The sequence below is a fragment of the Lepisosteus oculatus genome, chromosome 4 (genome assembly GCF_040954835.1).
Source record: "Lepisosteus oculatus isolate fLepOcu1 chromosome 4, fLepOcu1.hap2, whole genome shotgun sequence".
Classification (NCBI taxonomy): domain Eukaryota; kingdom Metazoa; phylum Chordata; class Actinopteri; order Semionotiformes; family Lepisosteidae; genus Lepisosteus; species Lepisosteus oculatus.
Genome location: NC_090699.1, coordinates 3,669,907 through 3,690,070, shown reverse-complemented (window position 1 = coordinate 3,690,070; position 20,164 = coordinate 3,669,907). Strand labels below are relative to the sequence as shown.

The 20,164-nt window shown below is 48.2% G+C and overlaps 2 protein-coding genes across 3 annotated transcripts in view; one reads left to right on the top strand and one right to left on the bottom strand.

Moving 5' to 3' along the window:
* The window catches only part of LOC107076098 (butyrophilin subfamily 1 member A1-like), a 244,514-nt gene that overhangs the window by 129,304 nt on the left and 95,046 nt on the right, over nucleotides 1-20,164 (top strand). The gene's annotated exons all lie outside the window — the stretch shown is intronic.
* The window catches only part of LOC138238057 (butyrophilin subfamily 1 member A1-like), a 51,723-nt gene that overhangs the window by 20,767 nt on the left and 10,792 nt on the right, over nucleotides 1-20,164 (bottom strand). Inside the window, exons 9-13 of one of the 2 annotated variants that reach the window (XM_069187886.1) lie at nucleotides 20,052-20,084; nucleotides 19,627-19,653; nucleotides 18,774-18,800; nucleotides 17,881-17,907; nucleotides 15,142-15,989 (exon numbers count right to left, since the gene is read on the bottom strand). In XM_069187886.1, coding sequence (XP_069043987.1) covers nucleotides 15,442-15,989; nucleotides 17,881-17,907; nucleotides 18,774-18,800; nucleotides 19,627-19,653; nucleotides 20,052-20,084 — 662 coding nt within the window. In that variant the 3' untranslated portion in view covers nucleotides 15,142-15,441. Of the gene's footprint in view, nucleotides 1-15,141; nucleotides 15,990-17,880; nucleotides 17,908-18,773; nucleotides 18,801-19,626; nucleotides 19,654-20,051; nucleotides 20,085-20,164 lie in introns of those variants that run through there. The other variant, XM_069187887.1, reaches the window with a different exon arrangement.

Here is a 20,164-nt window from a genome sequence, read left to right as displayed (position 1 = left end):
GAATGTGGGGTTGCATGATGATGGGGTGGGGTGTTGCCAGCAGACTGGATGTCCTGCATGCCATCACAGCCTAATGCCCTTTGTTGCACGACCAATACAATCCATAGGACACCCAGGTGTGAGTCAAATGCTGGTTTTCCCAGAACTGGGTGTGTAGCAGTTGCCACTGATGTGGTATGTCAATGTGATGCCAAAAGAACTCAAATACAGCTCAGGCACAAGTGCCACCTTTCAGACAGCCTGCCCCTGAGGGACCTTTCATGCACTGGCAGATTGACTATTACACCTTACCAGTGTGTAAAGGGAATACTGTACTCTTAGTGATAGTGGATCTGTTTTCCAGATGGGTTGAGGCATTTCCAGTTAACTGAGGCCTCTGTGACTGTTAAATATTTGATCTCTTCTTCTTCTTCGCATTTTCCCACTTATGTAGGGTCTGCTTGTTTGCACAGATTTTTCCACTTTGTACGGTCTGTGGCGTCTCGGCAGGTGACTTTTGCGAGGCGCATGTCGTCTTTCAGCCGATCCAGCCAGCGCGTAAATGGTCGCCCATGGGGCCGGTGGCCTTCCATATTCAATTCGAGGGCTGTCTTTGCCATTGATGTGTCATTGCTGCGGAGAACGTGTCCATACCATCGCAGGCACGATTCCCTCATTTTCTCAGTGATTGGGGCGACTTTGAGTGTTTTTCAAACATCTTCATTCATGACATAATCTAGTCTTGTCAAGCCGAGGGTCCATCGCAGCATCTTCATTTCCATCTTATGGAGTGCCTGTTCATGTTTCTTTGTCGTTGGCCAGCATTCAGTTCCGTATAGGGCCACTGGTCTGACCACTGGGCGGTAGACTTTGGATTTTAGGCACAAAGGGATCTTCTCGTCGCACAGTACTCCAGTGACCTGCCGCCGTTTCATCCAAGCGGCGCTGACTTGAGTCTTGGCGTCTTGGTGGGTAGTGCAGTCAGAGTTGACACATGAGCCTAGGTACTTGAACTGGGTCACTTTGTTCTGTTGGACCCCACCAGCTGCGATTGTGCCATCGGTTTGATCACCGCATTCCAGGTACTCCGTCTTCTTGATGTTCAGTTTCATCCCGAATGGTTTGATGATGGAAATAATCCCTTGGTGGGGACTGCCCTGCTGCTTGGATTCAAAACAAGGGACACACTTCAATGGGAAGGTGTGTCAGGCTGTGGCCACGTCGCTGGGAGTGAGATTGGACCACCATTGCCCCAATCACCCTCAACCTGGGGGGATGGTGGAACAAATGAACAGAACTTTGAAAGACCGACTGATGAAATATCAGACTGGAGGAACACTGTGGGCTGATGCTCTGCCTGCTGTCCTGTGCAGCCTGTGGGCTGAATCGAGCAGAACTGTGGTACTGAGCCCATTTAAGATCATCACAGGCCAATCAATGAAACTCCCTGGAGGGCCAAATTTGGGTAGCAGATCATTGAGTTTACTAACTGATTCTCTATTGCAATATTGCAGATTTAAGCAGGTGCTGGACACTTGGGGACCTCCAGTAGAGAGAGAAAATGACCTGATACCTGGTGAGTGGGTGTGGGTGAAGATGATACCCTGCCAGACATTATGACCCCGCTGGGAGGGACCATACCAATTGCTACTGACCAATGACCTTAAAAGTAATACTCTTAAGTTTAACGATGGTTGTTAAAAGGTCTGAACAAGAGTCGCCAGTAAGCACTCTCTCTAGCAGCGACAAGTCTGACTACTGTCGTATTGAAAAAGAAAGGGAATTGGAGAGTTTATACGAACGTAACCATAAAATGCGCGTCAGTGAGGATTAAAAACTCGCTTAGACAGAAACCGCAACGCAGGCGTTCCTCACCACCAAGCAGTCCGGAGCGCCTGGTTACCCGGGGAAAAAGGTTCCGCCTGAGGAAGACCTCTCCTGGACGGGACCTGTAACTGGGACATTGTGGGGTAGAAAGCCGAGTCAATTAAGGCGTGAGCCGCCCAGACCACGATCTCCGCCATCTCTCCGTCAGCGGAGAAGCTAGAAAAATAAACCTCCATTCTCTGAGACAGCTAGTGAAGGATATAGAGAGATTTGACCCAGCAGTGTCAGAGAATAATGTCGAGAGTTATATTCAGGACCTCAGAGACACACTACAGTTCCTGCCAAATGCCACAGAACAGGAGAAAGTGTTTCTGGTCAGAAAAACAACCAGCAGACCCGTACATGAGTGGATGGCTAGGCAGATGAAAGAAGTCTGTAATGACTTTGAGGAGCTGTGTCAAGCACTTATCCAAGAATACAGTGCGTTTATTGACCTGACTGCTGTGATAGGTGCCGCCCTTCAAGTTAAACACGAAAAAGCCGAGTCACCTCGCGAATATTACGAGAGACTTAGACGAACTTATTTTGCAAGGCAAAATGATGAGGGTTGCGAAGAGAACGCAAATTTCAAGGATTTATTCATTGCCAATCTCCACCGTCAGTCAGAAAGATGAACTTAATGCATACAGATGCGCAGGCCATGAAAATGACAGATATTAGGAGATTAGCGCAGAAAGCCTGGGAGTATGATGTCCAAAGTCACAAAAAGCAAAAGCAAAAAGGTGTTAAAGCGACTGTGTTCGCCGTCAGAGCCAGCCAGAGGTTAATTTCCCCCTGCTCAAAGGAGTGGAAGCTCCTGAGCTTGCTAAGCCCCGGCCCAAAGCAGTCATACAGGACCGTATCCAGCATCCTAGATGCCGTGAGAACACCGGGGGAGGGAAAGGGCTAGAGAAAGCTAGCAAAAAGGCTGAGCAAAAGGATTCAATAGCCGCCCACCTGGCCAGGCTTGAACAGGCTTTATCTGGACAGAGACAAACACTCCCAAGGCTGCCGGAAACGTGAATGAGATAGAACTTTCCACCTCAGGAGAGCGGACCACGCCCCCTCCCTCAGTCAATCTGATTGAGCAGAAGGGTTCCTGCCTGGATGAGGTCAGCCACTCCCAAGCGAGTGCTGACTCCACCCCTGAAGTCACAGAGCAGGCAGTAAAACACAGAGGAAAAGCAAGAAGCTTTTACCTCAAGGCTGCCATGGGAGATGTCTTACACAGTGAGACACTGATTGACACTGAGGTCGAAAGGTGTTTGATGTCACACGGGTAGAAAAAGAAAAGGGTATGAGACTCAGAGTGGAACCTTTGGTGGATCGCCAGAAAGGCAAGGTGTGGAAACAGGTCAAGGCCCCCACGCCTTTTGTACAGAAGGAAAGGGGGGCCAAGAGGCAGACTGTGCTCACACAGTGCCCACCGAACACAGAAGCCCATGCAAAGATTCCTTCTGTTCCCTCTGGACAAGAAATACAAATATTCTCTTGTTTCCTGGATATACAGGGAAGTTGTGCCCCGGCCGAGGTCCCAACAGCCTCCTTGCCACAGGAGTGGTGCTCCGAGCAGCCGCCTGATCCTCCAGGTAAAGCACACACCTTTTACATCCCTAAAGAAGATTAGATCTCCCCACCTGGCGATGAAAAGGAGCTTTCTCTGTGCACCCTGGCACCCAAGAGGGGTCAGAACCACCACCCTGCAGTGGTGGACGGATCCAGATGGCAGGAGAGCAGGTTGGTGATGTAGCCCTCACCCTTAGCCCTGAGAGGTCCTCTATTAGTGAGGATCTGCTTGAGCAGCTGTCACAGGGCCACCGCCAGGTGACCCCAGTGCAACCATTGCAGGTCCATAGCTCAAAGTGCTTTACAAACAAAATTAAACTAAAATTAAATTACAATTTAATTAACAAATAAAATGACAAAACATGGTGTCTGATTTGAGAACATGAGCTGTGGTCAGATGGCCAGGGAGGAGAGGAAAACAGAAACTCCAGCCGGCAAGGATGCTGGAGAAAATAAACCTCTAGGGGTTCCAAGGCCAAAAGACCGCCCAGCCCCTCCTGGCCATTCTACAGTATTGAACTGTGTCGTAGTTATTCCTTAATATCTACATATAATGAAAAGTCCTAGAAGATTCGTGTCACGAGAGACGGGTGTGGTAAAGACCCCATGTCTGACCCCATGTTCCTGCCTGGATGATGTTAGCCACTCCCACTCAGGGGCTGACTCCACCCCTGAAGTCAGAGTGAAGGCAGGCTCTAGATGACTTCCGGGGAAGCTGCCATTGGAGACGTCTTACACAGGGAGGCACTGATTGACACTGGGGCTGAAATGTGTTTGATTTCATCGGGATTATTCGGCAAACTCAAACAGATAGCAAAAGGAAAGGGCTCATTGGCCAGGACCTGCTCCACTGGCTGGATTGCCAGCAAGGGAAATGGTGGCTCAGGTCAAGACCCCTAAGCCTGTTGTACAGAAGGAAAGGGGGGTCAATGGCTATACTGCTCTCACCCAGCACCCACAGAACTCAGCAGCTGATGTGGAGGTTCCCTCTGATCCCTCCGGACAAGGAATAAATGTCTCTTCTTGCTCCCCAGATATACAGGGAAGTCCTGCCCCAGCCAGCGCCCTCACAGCCTCCCTGCCGCAGGAGTGGTGCTCCGAGCAGCCGCCCGGCCCGCCAGGTGAAGCACAGCCCCTCTTCATCCCTGAAGAGGAGCGGATCTCCTCGCTGATGAAAAGGAGTTTCCTCTGTGCACCCTGGTACCAAAGGGGGGCTCAGGACCACCACCCCGCAGTGGTGGGAGGGGTCCAGATTTCAGGAGCGCAGGTTGGGGATGTAGCCCTCACCATTAGCCCTGAGAGGTCCTCTATTAGTGAGGATCTGCTTGAGCAGCTGTCACGGGGCCACCGCCAGGTGCCCCTGATGCAACATTCACAGGTTAGACAGGAGGCCCAGCTGGACGCTGAGACTACTGCGCTGTGGACACGCCTGATCCCAGATGCCGATTCCCTCTGCTGTGACCCAGGGAACCTGCAGTCAGGTAACATTATTTCTCTGAACTACCAGGTAGGGAGTGAGATTGACCTGATTGTTCCTGCCTTGACGGCCGGGTTTCCAACACACCCTGGAAGGACTGGAAGGGACAGGGAATGAAAGCCGAGCAGGTTTTCTTACAGCCACCAGCTCAGTCTGTCAGTCTGAGTCTGACCAACAGTGGTTCAGCCAGACTGGAGCTGGATGGACAAGCCACTCGCCTGTTAGTGCAGAACATGGAAAAGGGGGTGTCAGAATCCCCGCCCGCCCTGACAAGGGCCTGGTGAGTGATAGTGAGTTCAAAGACTGTGAACTGGCTATCCCAGTGCTGGGGCTGCTCTCTGAACCCCTAGCGACAGAAGGGGGGGCCGAGCAGGTGTCCTACACCCACGCCCAGCAAACGATTGTAAACATGCCGATAGAGGGATTCCTCAATCAGGAGGGGTGCAGGGTGGACCTGAACAGTGAGAATGGGGTAACAATCCCAGATCATTCAGGGGCTCCAGATGACCACTCAGCCGAAGGTCAGGCATGCTCCACCGCTGCACCGCCCCCTGCAGGGTTCCTAGAGCACAGGGATGAACAAATCAAAAAAGCAGATGCCCTGGAAACGGAGGAGCAGCATCAGCAGCTGTGTCAGATCTCCCCAGATTTCCAGGATGTTGGTGCCCAAGATGCCACAGGGCATACTGAGAAAGACACCATGTACACGCTGCGCCAGCTTAGAAACGCAACAGTCACCCAGAAGGAGATGACTGGGATCAGCCACCCTAAAAGACTTTTGGGAGGACTGATTGCTGCCGCCACTGTTGTGCATTTGCTATTTTTGGTAGGCTTGTTTGCTACTGGCACTCTCACCCTGACCCCCCTAAGAAGGCAGGTGTCAGAGATGCCAGAGGGTAGTGACAGGTTGTATCAACAGCAGCAAAAGCTGGAAAGCCTAGGGAGAACCCTACAGGTAACTTTCTATGCAACAGGATTAAATCGTATCCCCCACCCAGTGGGCATGATTGTCGGGGTTATACAGTGGGTTTATGCTTGTGTGCAACAGGCCAGAATGTTGACACAAGACCGGTTAAGGGAGTTTAGTGCCACTGTAGCCAGTCTAGCCATAGGGCAAATCCCAACCCACTTGATCCCACTCTTCTCAGTATAAGAGCAGGTGACATTAACCACCCCATCACTCATAGCTCACCCAGATGGTGATCCAAGATTGAATTCAGTTCCAAATCTTGAGATTGGTATGGCTACCAAAGCTATCCATTGGCTATGTCTAAATGATCCACCAGTGAAGGGTGTAAAGCTACTAACGAGCAGAGGGAGGTTAATGAACCCCATGGAGAGCAGGTGGGAAGTAAATGGCTGGTCAGCACACCACATTTAACTGACACTATGACTTATGACGGGTATGATACAGCTACCACAATGCAGCTGCCCAATCAAACAGTTTTCCTGCACGTTCCCGAGGAGGCCACAGTGCTCTTGAACTTAACACTGTACGGTCTTGGAACCAGACAACATAAAACCAAACTTGAGGTAGTGGATGCCTTCAGGTGCCACATTGTTGAATGGGATAGTAAAATCCAAAGAAACAGTAAGCCCTGAAGAGTTACAGGTAGTTGAGTTTGCCTTTAATGGAACAAACCTCCAAACCACCCTGGTAGGCGCCCAACACCTACCTGTGGTTCATCAGGGGGGCTGGGGAAAGGAACCGGTGTTATTCTAATACAGCTGCTGGGTAGCTGGATCATGACTGGGGGTGTACTCTGGAAGCTGTACTCTCATATCAAGATGTACTCCGGGTAGCACAAATGGGTCAAAGGTAGCATGTCAAAAGAAAGGATGTGACTTCTTCCCAAATATCTGCCAACTACAGAGGTATCAGATATGTGAACTTCCTGATGTGTGATGCCTACTACCTTGGTTATACGTGCTCCAGGTGTTGCAATAAGCTAAGTGATGTATAACAACGTCTCAGGACCTCCTGACCTTCAAAAAGGGGGGATATGTAGCAGCAAGGCTTATTAAAAATACAGGAATTAAGTTTGCTGCTCCCTTGCCAGTCTCTCTCTTCCTCATCTCAGTGGTGCTGGGTACAGAGAGGCCATTCCATTTGGTTCACATTTAAGGTGTTTTTCAAACTGATAGAGTGTTCTGATAAGGAACAACTTCCAAAGCTGAGACACATTAGCCACCCTAATAAATGGTCATCTCTGGCACCTTACTGTCTGGGAGACTCATCCCAGGTTGTTTACAACCCTAATGTCAGAGAGCATGGTTACACATCCTCCATCTTGATCAGCCAATCAGGAACTGGTAGGGCAGGGTAATCCCACGTGGGTCTCAAATGCCCGAGGAACTTTCAACCAATGTTGAAAGTTCCTCCAGGTAAAACAGGCAGCACAGGGCTCCTCCGGGCTCCTCCTGGACATTCTCAGACTCATCTCGGACAATCACATGACGGCCAGTGTGTCCGAGTGCCAGGACTTTACTTTGTTCTAAGAGTCGAGAACGGAGGTTGCCAGCGTGTAACCAAAGGATCCACACGAGGTTAGCATCAGCAGCAAGCCTCGTGAACCCACCACAAATGCTCACCTGATCAACAAGTGAACTACGGCCGGAACTGTGGACAGCTGAATCTCAGGATTCAGGGCTAGCACTACTTCAGGAATGAACCGGTCTTCTTCCCGTCTAAAGAGTGTAACTTGCTTGGACCCGCAGTCACTTCTCATGTGCACAAACATTGCTAGTTCAGCCAGGACAGACTAGACAGTTTTCAGAGAATCACTGCCTGCGCCACAGCAGGAATCTCTCCCTACTTCTCCCCCACCTCACACTGAACCAGGACTGCCTGGCACCGGGCAGAGGATGCCGATTGGACTCATCAACAGCCTGCCGCTGTTCCCTTGTGTCTGTGGGAGATCCTAATCCACACAGATTGGATGAGTATTCAACATTCTGCATTACAGCTCGAGAATTCAGTTGTTACCTCAACCCCAGTTGATATATTTAATTCCTTTGAGTGATGTACTTGCCTTTGAGTATCTAGTGTAGAAATTGTAATCAAAGTTCATGAACGAAACAGTATAAATGAATGGTATACTAAATGTATGTCCCTCTTGGTATTTGTAACTCTTTATTATTGAATATATACTTTTTGTATTCTGCTTACGCTCACTATAAGATCTGTTATGTTTATATGCACATTTTAGATGTTAATAAATGTATTGTCATGTATTAGTATCCGTGTGTGTGCGTTGCTGAGTTATCCCGCAAGGTCAGTTTTCTAATAGCCAACAAAGAATCATTTTGGGACTTACTGCTACAATTAATAATTGTCCCAGAAAATGCACAAAACCCCTACAGCAGAAATAACCGGATGAGATCCTACGGTCAGGTCAGGAGGAACTACTGTACACAAAGGGTGGTGGGAGTGTGGAAGAAAATTTGAGAAAGAAAATCTACCAGCAATGGAACAGGGCAGATGGGCAGAATGGTCTCATCTTGTTTGTGACCGGTCTTGTTTTCTTATGAAATTGCACTGAGCTCCCGAGCAGGAGTGCTTTGCACACTTCTCTCAGAAAGCTGGAGACAGAAGCAAACAAGATCTCTTCACACCTTTCAGAATAAAGCTGCACAGGAATCAGATAAGAGTTTGACACGTCAGGACATGTCTGCGATCAGCTGTGCTCGTCTCAAACCGTTCCAGGAGATAAGAACAGGAGCTGATGGTGTCCGAGGGGCAGTGTGTGTTGTGACAGACAGTCTCTCTCCATGATAGAATCACCCCCACGTCCCAGCCCAGCAGGTGATGTTACAGTGCTAAGAGAAAACCCACATCTTTACTGCCTTCTCATTGGTATCCCAGCACAGTGATTATCAAGTGAGAAATGATCTGGAGTTTCTGCAGGCAGGGCTCAGGCTTGTGTTGTAAATATGGCTGGGCGTCTGTGGTTCCTCTGTTTGGAGAAAGAGGCTGATGGGTGTCATATAATGGGCATTATCTGTAAACCACATGTGCCTTTAAGAGAGCTGTGTTACGACAATAAGTGCTGTATCCTGGGAAATGCTCTAATAATGGTTTACGGCACTAGAGAAAGCAGCCGGTTGAATGTTCTGTTCAATTGCAAGAAAGAAGCTCCCACAGTAAAGCTGAGTTCTGTTGGCTATAAACCTGGGTCGACATTTCTTCATACTTCTTCGCCACGTTTTACAAGCCCACGTTTCTGTTCTTGAAGAAAAAAACCCGCCGCTGCCACCAAACAGATGTAAAACCCTGGGCTTGGTTTAGGGTTTTGGTCTTTCATCTGAAGGAAAAGAGAGCTTTCACTGGCTGATTATCACACTTGATTGGGAGCTGAAATTAAGAAAAGACGAGAAAAAAAGAGTTCATGAGGAATGACAGCAGCCGAAATTGCAGAATTGTTTATTGTGATGTGGAGATTTGGCGTAACCCGCTTGGCTGAGGGCCAACCTCCCGGCCGTTGGACGGGGAGGATAGGACCCCCCAAAAGAACCAAGCGGGACCCCCAGTCACCAGTGCAGAAAAACAAAAACAAAAGATTATTGGGCCAATTCAGCTGAGGAGAGAAAGTGCCTGCTTGAGGATACCGGGGTTAGTTTTAATGTATGCACGATAAGCCTCGGAGGATCGACGGCCGAGTTGCTTGATGAGATACTGGGGTATGCCTTGGCGAGCGCATCTGGAGGATGCGGCCCCTGATCTAAAGGAGTGCCCAGAGAATTGTTTAGGAGGGTATCATGATACGGCCCTTCTCGTTTGCGAACAGAGGGACAGTAGGCGAAGCTCCGGCAGAGGTGCGAAGATGTGCGTAATGGGATAGAGGCTCGTAAGGGCTTATGTAGGAACAGAGTTTGAAATAATAGATGAGAGTGGCGGATCCGAGTTGGTTGGTTTTGCTTTTCTTGAGATAGAAGGTCAGTGTCTTGGAAGATAAGATGGAGATGTTGGATAAGCAGCGTTGAGAAGAAGGATCGAAGGATGTGGAATTAGCGGTAATTTCGGAGCACCTTAGGGAGATAAAGAAGGCTAACAAGAATAAAGATTCGAGAGGGCGGTCGACCCAGGGTGAGTGGTAACCTGACCTGACAACGTAGATGCGGGATTCAAGGATGTCTGAGGTAAGTGGTACGCGTAGGTTCGGAAGTGGTTTTTCAAGCCACCGAAAGCCTTTAAGGAGAGTAATTTGAGGGTAGATAAGGGATGGACAGATCGTGCCGAAAAGGAGTGGATGCCGCACAGGTATACTTTGGTGGTGGATGCTCGTACCTTGAGTGAGTTTCTACGATAGCAAACGAAGGATGATACGGTGAGAATATCGGAAGAACGGAATTTTATGTTTTCGGAGAGGTCGAAGGATTGGAAGCCCTTCCAGGCAGTGCAGTAAGAATTGAGAGGTCGAGGGGCGATCCCTAAGAGGATAGTTTGCTGGGCCAGCTGGAGATAGCGATGGAAAGGATGATGGAACGTGAGTTCCGAATAGGGAGGTACCGTGCAGGGGTTCGGTCTTGCATCTGGTGCCGAGTTCCTGAATTGAAAGCGAGAGAGAGAGAGTCAGCTATCTCATTAAGGTGGCCTGGAATGTGAGCAGCTGCGCGGATGAATTGATGCGAGAGAAATCCATTTAAGGCGGCAGAGGAATTTCATGATGGATTGGGATGAAGACCTTCCTTTGTTGATTATATGAACTACTGCATGGATGGCCAAATGGATGAGGACGGTTTTTGTTTCCAATTGTGGCCCCAAAGAGAAGCAGCAACGACAATTGGAAATATTTCTAACAAGGCTGATGACTGGTTGGCGAGAGGGATGACTGGTTGGAGAGAAATCAGGAGGCCAAGGGGCCGCAAACCATTGGCCTTTGTAATAGCCTCCGAAACCGACTGAGGGGGCTGCGTCTGTGAAAAGCTGGATATCCTCAGTGTCAGAGAGGAGGTCATCGTAGAAGAGAGATATGCCATTCCAGTTGGCCAAGAGAAGCTCCAAAGCCTGAGCTCGGATTTACAGTTGGCTGAAGGGCTTACGTGGTGGTAAAGAGAGGGCACGGAAGAGGCGAGGTCGAGAATGTAGACCGTCCTTGAGGAATGATATGCATGGCGTAATTGAGGTGGCCGGGCGGAGAGAGAAGTTCCCTCTTTGTGCGAAATTTGGCGGAAGAATAGATAGAGATATACATCTGGATCCTGTCGATTTTGTCGCGAGACAGGGAAGTGGAGAAATTGATGGAATTGAGGGTGATCCTGAGGAATTGGATTATATGAGAGGGGCCAGTTGTTTTGTCCATGGCAAGGGGTACCCCTAGTTTCCTAAAACGGAAATAAGTGTGGAGGAGGCTCTTGCAGTTGGGGTGTGTAGTGATTCATAGCCGTTCAGGGACGCCAAATATTTAATGTAGTGGCTCTCTGAAGGCACCAGTTCTGTACGGTTTGGGCATTTACTGAGACAATTATTAATTGTAGCAGTAAATCACAAAATGATTCTTTTGATGGCTTTAGAATCCAACCATGCGACATAACTCAAACAACGCACACACGCAGGTACTAATACACGAGGATACATTTATTAATACATAGAATATGCCTATAAACCTAACAGATCTTATCGAGAGGGTTATCAGAATACAAAAGGTATATATTCAGTCAGTTACGAAGTGTTACATATATCAAGAGGACATACGTTCAGTATATCATTCATTAAGACCGTTTCGTAAAGTGAACTTGGTTACATCTTCTACATTAGATACTCAAAACAAGTACATAACTCTTAGGAATTAAATTGATATCAACTGGTTGGGATAACAATTGAATTCTCGAGCTGTAATGCATTGAAGTTGAATACTCATCCAATTTCTGGGGATTCAGATCTCCTGCGGGCACAAAGAAACAGTTGCAGGCTGTAGCTGTCCAATCCGCGCTCTCTGGCTCGGTGCCAGGCTGTGCTGTGCGGCTTGCAACGGTGCGCTGCTGATGTTCACTGTTGGCTTTAACTAGCAAAGTTTGTGCACAGGAGAAAAGATGACTGTGGGTCCCAGCAAGTCAGGAAGAGGACCGGTTCGTTCCTGATGAAGAGCTAGTTCTGAATAGTGATTCAGCTGTCCACAGTTCCGACCTGTTCACGAGGCCTGCTGCTGGTGCTAACCTTGGGTGGATCCTCTGGTTATTCTCTGGCAACCTCCGCTCTAGACTCTTAGAACAAAGGAAAGTTCTGGCACTCGGACACACTGGCCGTTCCGTGGTTGGCCGGGCTGAGTCTCAGGATGGTCAGGAGGCGCGCTGCGAGAATGTCCTGCCCTTGGGAGCCTTCTGCTCCTGGGCCGTCCTGCCCTGGAATTCTCCTTTGAATTCCCTTTAGAACAGTCCACAGAATCCTCTCCAGAATCTTACTGAATCTTACTGAATCTCCCCTTCTGAATCTTGTTGAATCTCTGTGTTGCCTGTTTTTACCTGGAGGAACTTCAGCTCATTGATTGGCTGAAAGTTCCATGGGCATCAGAGTCCCACGTGGGTTACTCGGCCCTACCAGTCCCTGATTGGTTGATCAAGGTGAGATATGAGTCACTTACTCCTGACACTTAGTAATGCAGTCCAGATGTCCAACTGGCACTCCCTAGACAGATAGGCGCCAATGGATGACCATTGATCATGATAGCCAGGCTTAGCTAAGTGCATCCCCCTTTGGGAGCTGTCCTAGGACCTTAAATCACCCTGGGAATAGTTTCTCTGTGGCTGCACCACAGAGATGAACAGAGAAATGGGGCCTAATTTGGGAAAGCTCAGAAACACTTAATTCTGCCTTATTAATAAGCCTCGCCGCTACAGGTGTGAGGAAAGTCTATGGTTAGGAAATCGTCGAGAAGGTGGATGAGAAAAGGAAACTTATAGTTATTCGACGGGATCCAGCCGAGAGCTTCGGCTAAGGTACCGAAAATGTTTTGGGCTACTTCTACGTCCGAAGGTAAGGCGGACTGTGAAGAACTTGTTCCGCCAATGAACTCCGAAGAGGTGCCAGAGGTCTGGGTCAGGAGGCATAACTTTAACGGCACTGGAGATGTTGACCTTAGCGAGCCAGGCGACCAGACGGACCGCTATACCAATGGGATTGATGTGGTATGCAGGGAATGGGGAAGAGTCAAGTGGGCCGATCATGAAACCATTCTCGACTTTGGATGCTAGCAAGGAATCAACGGACTGGGGATCGGCGGTGGCAGATTGCAAATTTTTGCAAAAGATGAAGGAAGGAAGTGTGCACGGGCCTGGTGAGAATCCGAAGGAAAGGCCGTCGAGTAAGATGTGGGTGGAAGAGGGGTCGGGGTGACGGAGCAGGCCGAAAGCAAGAGTGGGGATGTCGATTGGGGTAGACAGAAAAGCCAGTAGTCTTTTGGGAATGCTGAAGGTGGAGCGAGCATGGAAGGGCCGGCGGGGGCAGGCAGAGCAAGCGAGCATGAGTTTCGCCGCAGAAGCTGCAAATGTGAAGGAAGCGACGAAGGGGAGAGGTACGTGTAGAGGAATTGAAGATGTTGGAAATTTGTTGGCCTCTGATCATCACGATGGGGCGACTGCGAACGTTTTTGGAAATCGAGCCGCAGTCGACTGTTCTAGAATCGGAGTTGTAAGTGGAGGAAGAGAGAAGGTGAGCTAGATTGACGTCCGCACCTCAGAATTTGCTGCCGGAGTGAAAAGGGGATGGGAGGAGGACTAAACTTTAGTGTTAGGAGGAGCTGGGAGAGGAACGGCTGTTCGGAGAGGAAAGTCCTTAGTAAAGGGGAGATTGGGATCCAAGGCCGAAGGCATGGGATGACGGATGCCGTGTTGGACACCGGGGAAGGGAGAAGATGAGGAGGGAAGAAGAGCGGAAAGCAGATTGTGGTAGGAGGGGTTTGACGGATCTGGGGCCTGGAGCTCGGGCTTGGGATATGGAAGCCGAAGACTGTTGAGGAATTGAAGCAGGGGCGAAGGCTGCTTTAGGGACTGAGGAGGCTGCCGAGTCGTCTTGGACGCCAGGGGGTGGGGGAGGGTAAGGGCCGCCTGCTGGCTGAGCTGGGGGTCATTTACTAGCTGGCCTTCGGGCCGTGGAGACAGCAGCAGGGGCCGAAAGAAAAGAAACCGGGGCCGAAGGCACCAAGCTGGCGGAGCTTGAGCCGTGTTGGACGCCGGAGGTAGAGACAGGAGAGTGCAGAAATTAGATTAAGCGGAGAAGGGGGGGGGGGGCGTGAGCCTGGGGCCTTAGACTCGGCAGCAAGGAGATTAGGGCAGGAGGCTGGGTGGAAGAGGCTAGGTGCAGTTGTTCAGCAGAGGAATGGATTGCTTGGGGGAAGAGACAGACACAGATGTATCAGGACAAGACAAGACAGAAGATGCGACAGCGGCCTCGGGGTCCTCATGTTGGGATGAGTGGCGGCGGCGCGGGTGATGTCATCAGAGAGCGCCGGGGGAAGCTGGGGAGTTGATGTTTCCTTGTGTAGACTGCGGTTAAGTACGGGGAAAACAGAGCTTTTTTTCTTTTTTTTTGGAAGCGTTTCTTTTAAAATGGACGCCATGTTTTCGAAGTATCCTCTGGAGGCTTGCTACGGTCCAGTTGGAAATCGCGAGAGATGATCCAGGAGAAGGGGGAGCCGATGTGCGTGAAGCGTGGCGGCTGGGACGTCCTCGAGTTATTTGGAGATTTTGCCGTGGAGGAATGGGAAGGCTGTGTTTGTGGTGAGAGAGGGACTACGACGGCAGAACGCAGTCTTCGGCGAGGGGTTGAATCTTGTGAGGACTGGCTGGGAGATGAGCGGCGCTGATGTGGCACGGCGGCTGAAGGAGGCGATGAGACGGAGGTGGGGGGAGCTGTGGGGGGTGGACTGGACGAAAGGGGTAGGAGAGTCTCCTGCGCTGCAGAAAAGGTCTTCATCGGAGCGGCGGATTTGTAGAGCCATAAGAAGGGAGCACGGATTCGAGCTAGGCAAAAACAAACCATGCAGAAAACGAACGAGGAAGAGGAGAGGGTGACGTTTGATATTTATGGAGACCGGTTGCTTACATCAGGATTAGTGAGAATTGCAGCAGCTTTGTCGAATGAGCGCGGCTGCCTTCATTCCTCCCGAACTTTCATTAAAAACTCCATTAACAGGCACAACGGGTCCACACCGCACTCCCCCCAGGGTCAGAAATCAAATAAAACTGCTCTCACACTAAACAAACCACCACAGTCAAAATAACCCAATAAGCAATAAAATGCACAATACTGAACATGCTGATGTAACCCTGTCTAAGAGGAGCCGGGTATTTTTAAAAGTTTTTTAAAAGTTTATTTTCTCAAAAATTAGAAAAAAAAACAGCAGGGTTTCCAAAGATATTTACAAGTCAGGAGTACAGCAGGCTGGTAGCGCGTTATCTTGCCCTCTCTCGTACATGTTATTAAAAAATTAAACACGACACAACATCATCATTTTTGAAATTACTATTATATTTCTGACCTCATCTCACTACCCGTCAGTAAACCCGTCTCCAAGTATGAGCAGTGGACAGAGAGCTGGGAGAGAGTCAGCCTGTGTTCATGAGTCAGTGACGGGTTTAATCTCCACACTGACAGCAGGCAGCAGCTCAAGGGCTTTATATTGATCCCAGGTCCAGAAGACAGGATAGATCTTCTCCCCCTGAGTGAAGACCATGTCAGTGAAAGTGTAGACATGAGCTCTGGACTCCACTGTGTAAAAGGAGACCTTCCTCTCCTCAATATCCACACACACCCCCAGCTTCCTGGGCTTCAGACTGCGGGGGAGACGGGTCACAGGGTCAGTGAGAGCAGAGAAACCAGGGTTATATTTCAGACACCAGTAACCCTGCTGGGGAGAGAAGCTGAACTTTCCTTTCCTCTCTGCAGACTCTCTGGTCACTCCTATTCTCCAGTATCGATTCACCTCCACCTCCCAGTAGTGTCTCCCTGAGGTGAAGGCCTCCCTGCTAACGACACAATTCCTGTGATCAAATCTGTGAGGATTGTCAGAGAGATCCTGTTCTTCCTCTCCCAGTCTCATTCTCTTCCCATCCTCAGACAGGCTGAGCCCACAGTGAGCTGTATCAGGGTCCAGAGTCACAGCAGCTGGGGAATAAAACACAAACATCACAACAGGCTCCTGCCGATCACAGTCCAACTCAACTCCATCAGACTGTGAAATGTCTTTGTCCCCAAACACACCGAGAGAGAAACACCAGTCAATTACTAATGACTGCTCTTCCCTTCCAGAGAAACGACATCTTCTTCACTGTTTCACTAGTGTTACACATGGAAGTGATCCCCAGTATCCTCTAAATACAAACATTAAACACTTGTTTTCACAGCGATGAAACTTTATTTTTTTAAATGACATTATTAATAAACACAGGACCGACCGCATAATAGATAGACAGACTTTATTAATCCCGTAGGGAAATTGATGAATGCTCGTTTGTTACAGAAAAATATATATATATATCATAGAGAAAGCAAAGCCTTACTAAAATATAAGAAAAGCCTTCACACTTACTTTGAAAATCTGAAGAAATATCCAAAGTATTCAATTTAAAGCAGAAATAACACATCCAGAAAACCCGGAGAGAAAAACGAGAGAAACAGAGGCGCTCATACTGACTTCAGACTGCTCGCGCTCACTGTCCGCCTCTCTGATAGGAGACTCCAGCTGTCAATCAGTGAGCGCTGACCACTGACAGATGGGGGGCGGAGCTTATACATGTCCAGAGCGAATGGGGGTTTTAATCGATTCAATTCAAGAAGCTTTATTCGCATGACTAATGAATACTGACTTAATACTCTCCTGATACTAAATAGGTAGGTATGAACTCTTGATATTTAATACTGAGTAAATACTCCCCTTTTGCTTGTCTGCCTGTCAATCTAGTGAAGATCAAAGAGATTCTTATCAGCTCTTATTTTTTTACTCCTGGATAATAGAAAGGCTGTATAAAAGAGCCCATCTAGTGTAAAATATATAAATATAAATAGATTGGACATGGCCTAGAAAAATAGGTATATACATGTGCTACATCACTTTTGAAGAAATTAAATGTTTTTTTGGGGGGGCGGATATTTCTTCCTAGCGTGTGTACTGAGTAAGATATATATACATCTGATGTTTCAGACTTGATGTCCAGGTGGTCCCTTGATTTCAGACCCTGAACCAGGCCTGGACTCTCTATCCTGTCCAAGATATTGCAAGATGTTCAGGACACAAACACTCCAGGATAAAATGACCTTCGAGGAGCTGGGGGTTAAAGAGGTTCAGCTCCTGAAAATACAATATTAACACAGCCAGAGGAAAGAGGGAAACAGAAGAAGAAAAGGTGATTTTATAATGTTTCTTCCTGCTGACCCATCAGCCTGGTTGACATGTGAAGAGAAGCAGCCATTTCTCAGACAAGAGAGAGGCCTACAGGCCCCAGAGGAGCCCCTGTACCAGAGTCCCACTGCTGCCTCTCACAAGAGGCTGTGTGTCTGTGAAACTGCAGGGGAAGAGTACTGTCATTATACCATCCTTTAACAGTGTTTCTCCTCAGGATTTGAATGGCCTGTTATTATGAGACTGGCTCTGCTCCTGATTCCTCCTGATATTCCACAGTTATTCCCAAATCCAGGGTCACTGGCTCTGCCACATTCAGCCTGTAGACCCTCATTCAGGAGTGGGCAGAGACCAGAGCACACGGCCTTCAGGGAAAATGAGTTTTCTACACTGTCAGCCCCCCCAGGAGAGACTCATACTGGCCATTAGACTGAAATACAGGATAGAGATAGAAATTCCCACCATGAAACTTTGATTGATCTTCACAGCCCACATGTAGGATGTTACAGAAACATGAGATTGAAATACATCTCCTTCTGTTTACACACCAGGAATGATCATCTCACACTAAAGAGACATTCTGGACTCAAGAACTCAATAACCCCAGACACCAGGGCTTAAAACAGCATCTCTATCATCAGGAGGAGACAGACCTACCTGCAGCACTGCACAGCCACTGCCATTCTGAAACACAGAGATACAGACACGGTTAATCACAGTCACACACTGGAGCACAGAGACACAGACACTGTTAATCACAGACACACACTGGAACACAGAGATACAGACACTGTTAATCACAGTCACACACTGGAGCACAGAGACACAGACACTGTTAATCACAGACACACACTGGAACACAAAGATACAGACACTGTTAATCACAGTCACACACTGAAACACAGAGATACAGACACGGTTAATCACAGTCACACACTGGAGCACAGAGACACAGACACTGTTAATCACAGACACACACTGGAACACAGAGATACAGACACTGTTAATCACAGTCACACAGTGGAGCAGAGAGACACAGACACTGTAAATCACAGTCACACACTGGGCTCCATAATCGAGACAGAGTTGTCACTACAGTTTTCATTATGAACCTCAAAGTACCAAAATTCAGGGGGTCAGAGGTAATGAAATTCACAGACCACTAATGCTCTCTTGAACTGGTTTATTTCAAGAGACTAAAAGTTAAAATTACAAGAGAACTTCAGACATACAGTATCAGTATTAAAAATCAGGAGCTCAGCTTCATTCACACTGAAACCAGTGTGAAACCTCCTCTTTATTGCTCATGTTTTAAGAATTGAAAAAATACATTAGTAATATCGAAGTATTTAATAGTGGACTTTGTGATGTGTTATTTTTATGATATATTTTTCCTGTTGCCCAGGTCTTCCTGATCCAACAGAATTGCCCTTTAGGGAGCTCCCTGGCCCCAGTTCCCCAGTTTAAATACCCCTCTGTCCTCCACACACACTGACAGGGAGAGAGCTGGAGCCCAGCAGGAGCTGTGACTTTACACACAGTGGACTTACGCAGGTCAGGGATGGGGCTGCCTTCACCTGTACAGAAGAAAGGAGAGGGTCAGTACTGAGCTGTAGTGTCCTGGGGGACACTGTGTCCAGCACAGACAATACTGGGGTTATACCCCAGACAGGTGAACAGGGCAAAGGTCATGTAAAGATATAGTTTATAGTGTGACAGTGTGTTGGTTATCAGGCTGTGTTGTTTGCTAGATTTATGTCTAATATCTCTAAAGGAGATCGAACACCAGTGTGAAAACAGCTCACAACCAGCAGCCCACTGAGACCCAGCAGTGTGAGCCTGGCCAGTACCTGGAGGGGAGACTCCTGGGAGAGCTGAGGCTGCTGCTGGAAGAGGTGTAAGTGGGGCCAGTAGGGGGCGCTCACCCTGCAAGCCCCAGTACAGTGACGGGGACACATTCTTATTATGTAGGATCATGAAGTCAGCAGTGAAATCGTGTTCTTACCATCAGTGTGTAAATATTGTAATAACGGATTTTTGTCATCTCTGTTTATTAAAATGCTCCACTGTGTAGGACTCATGATTCGTACCCATGACATGTAGTCTCCTACAGACTGTGAGCTTCTCATAATAAAAAGGTTTTGATTTAGGTTGGATGATTTTATAGCTCAGTCAGTCCAGCACAGACATGATTTCACTGGCTGAATGACAACATGATCACTGTGGAAGGAGAAGAGGTTTTCCACAGGAATATGATGTGAACCTGCAGTGAATCTCACTTTACACTGATTCTCATTCTCCTGTCTTTTTTATTAGTGCATTTCTCACCAGGAATCAATGCTCATTAATATTAATGCTCAATAGCAGTACTGTGTCTGTATCTTCAACAGGAAACAGACCTACCTGCAGAACTGCACAGCCACTGCCATTCTGAAACAGAGATACAGACACTGTTAATCACAGACACACACTGGAACGCAGAGATACAGACACTGTTAATCACAGTCACACACTGAAACACAAAGATACAGACACTGTTAATCACAGTCACACGCTGGAGCTCAGAGATACAGACACTGTTAATCACAGTCACACACTGGAACTCAGAGATACAGACACTGTGAAACACAGACACACACTGGAACACAGAGATACACACACTGTTAATCACAGTCACACACTGAAACACAGAGACACAGTCACTGTTAATCTCAGTCACACACTGGAACACAGAGACACAGACTCTGTTAATCCCAGTCACCCACCGGTAATATAATGTCAGTAAAATCAGTGCCGTCAGTCAGCAGAGTTTCATACAGTGTACATACGTGATTTAGGGATAGGAGCTCGCTTCACAGCATCTGCAGAGAGAGAGAGTAGATCTTTATTGTATTAAAGACCATTATTGCTTCTTACCTGTTATTATACCAAAGTTTATCCT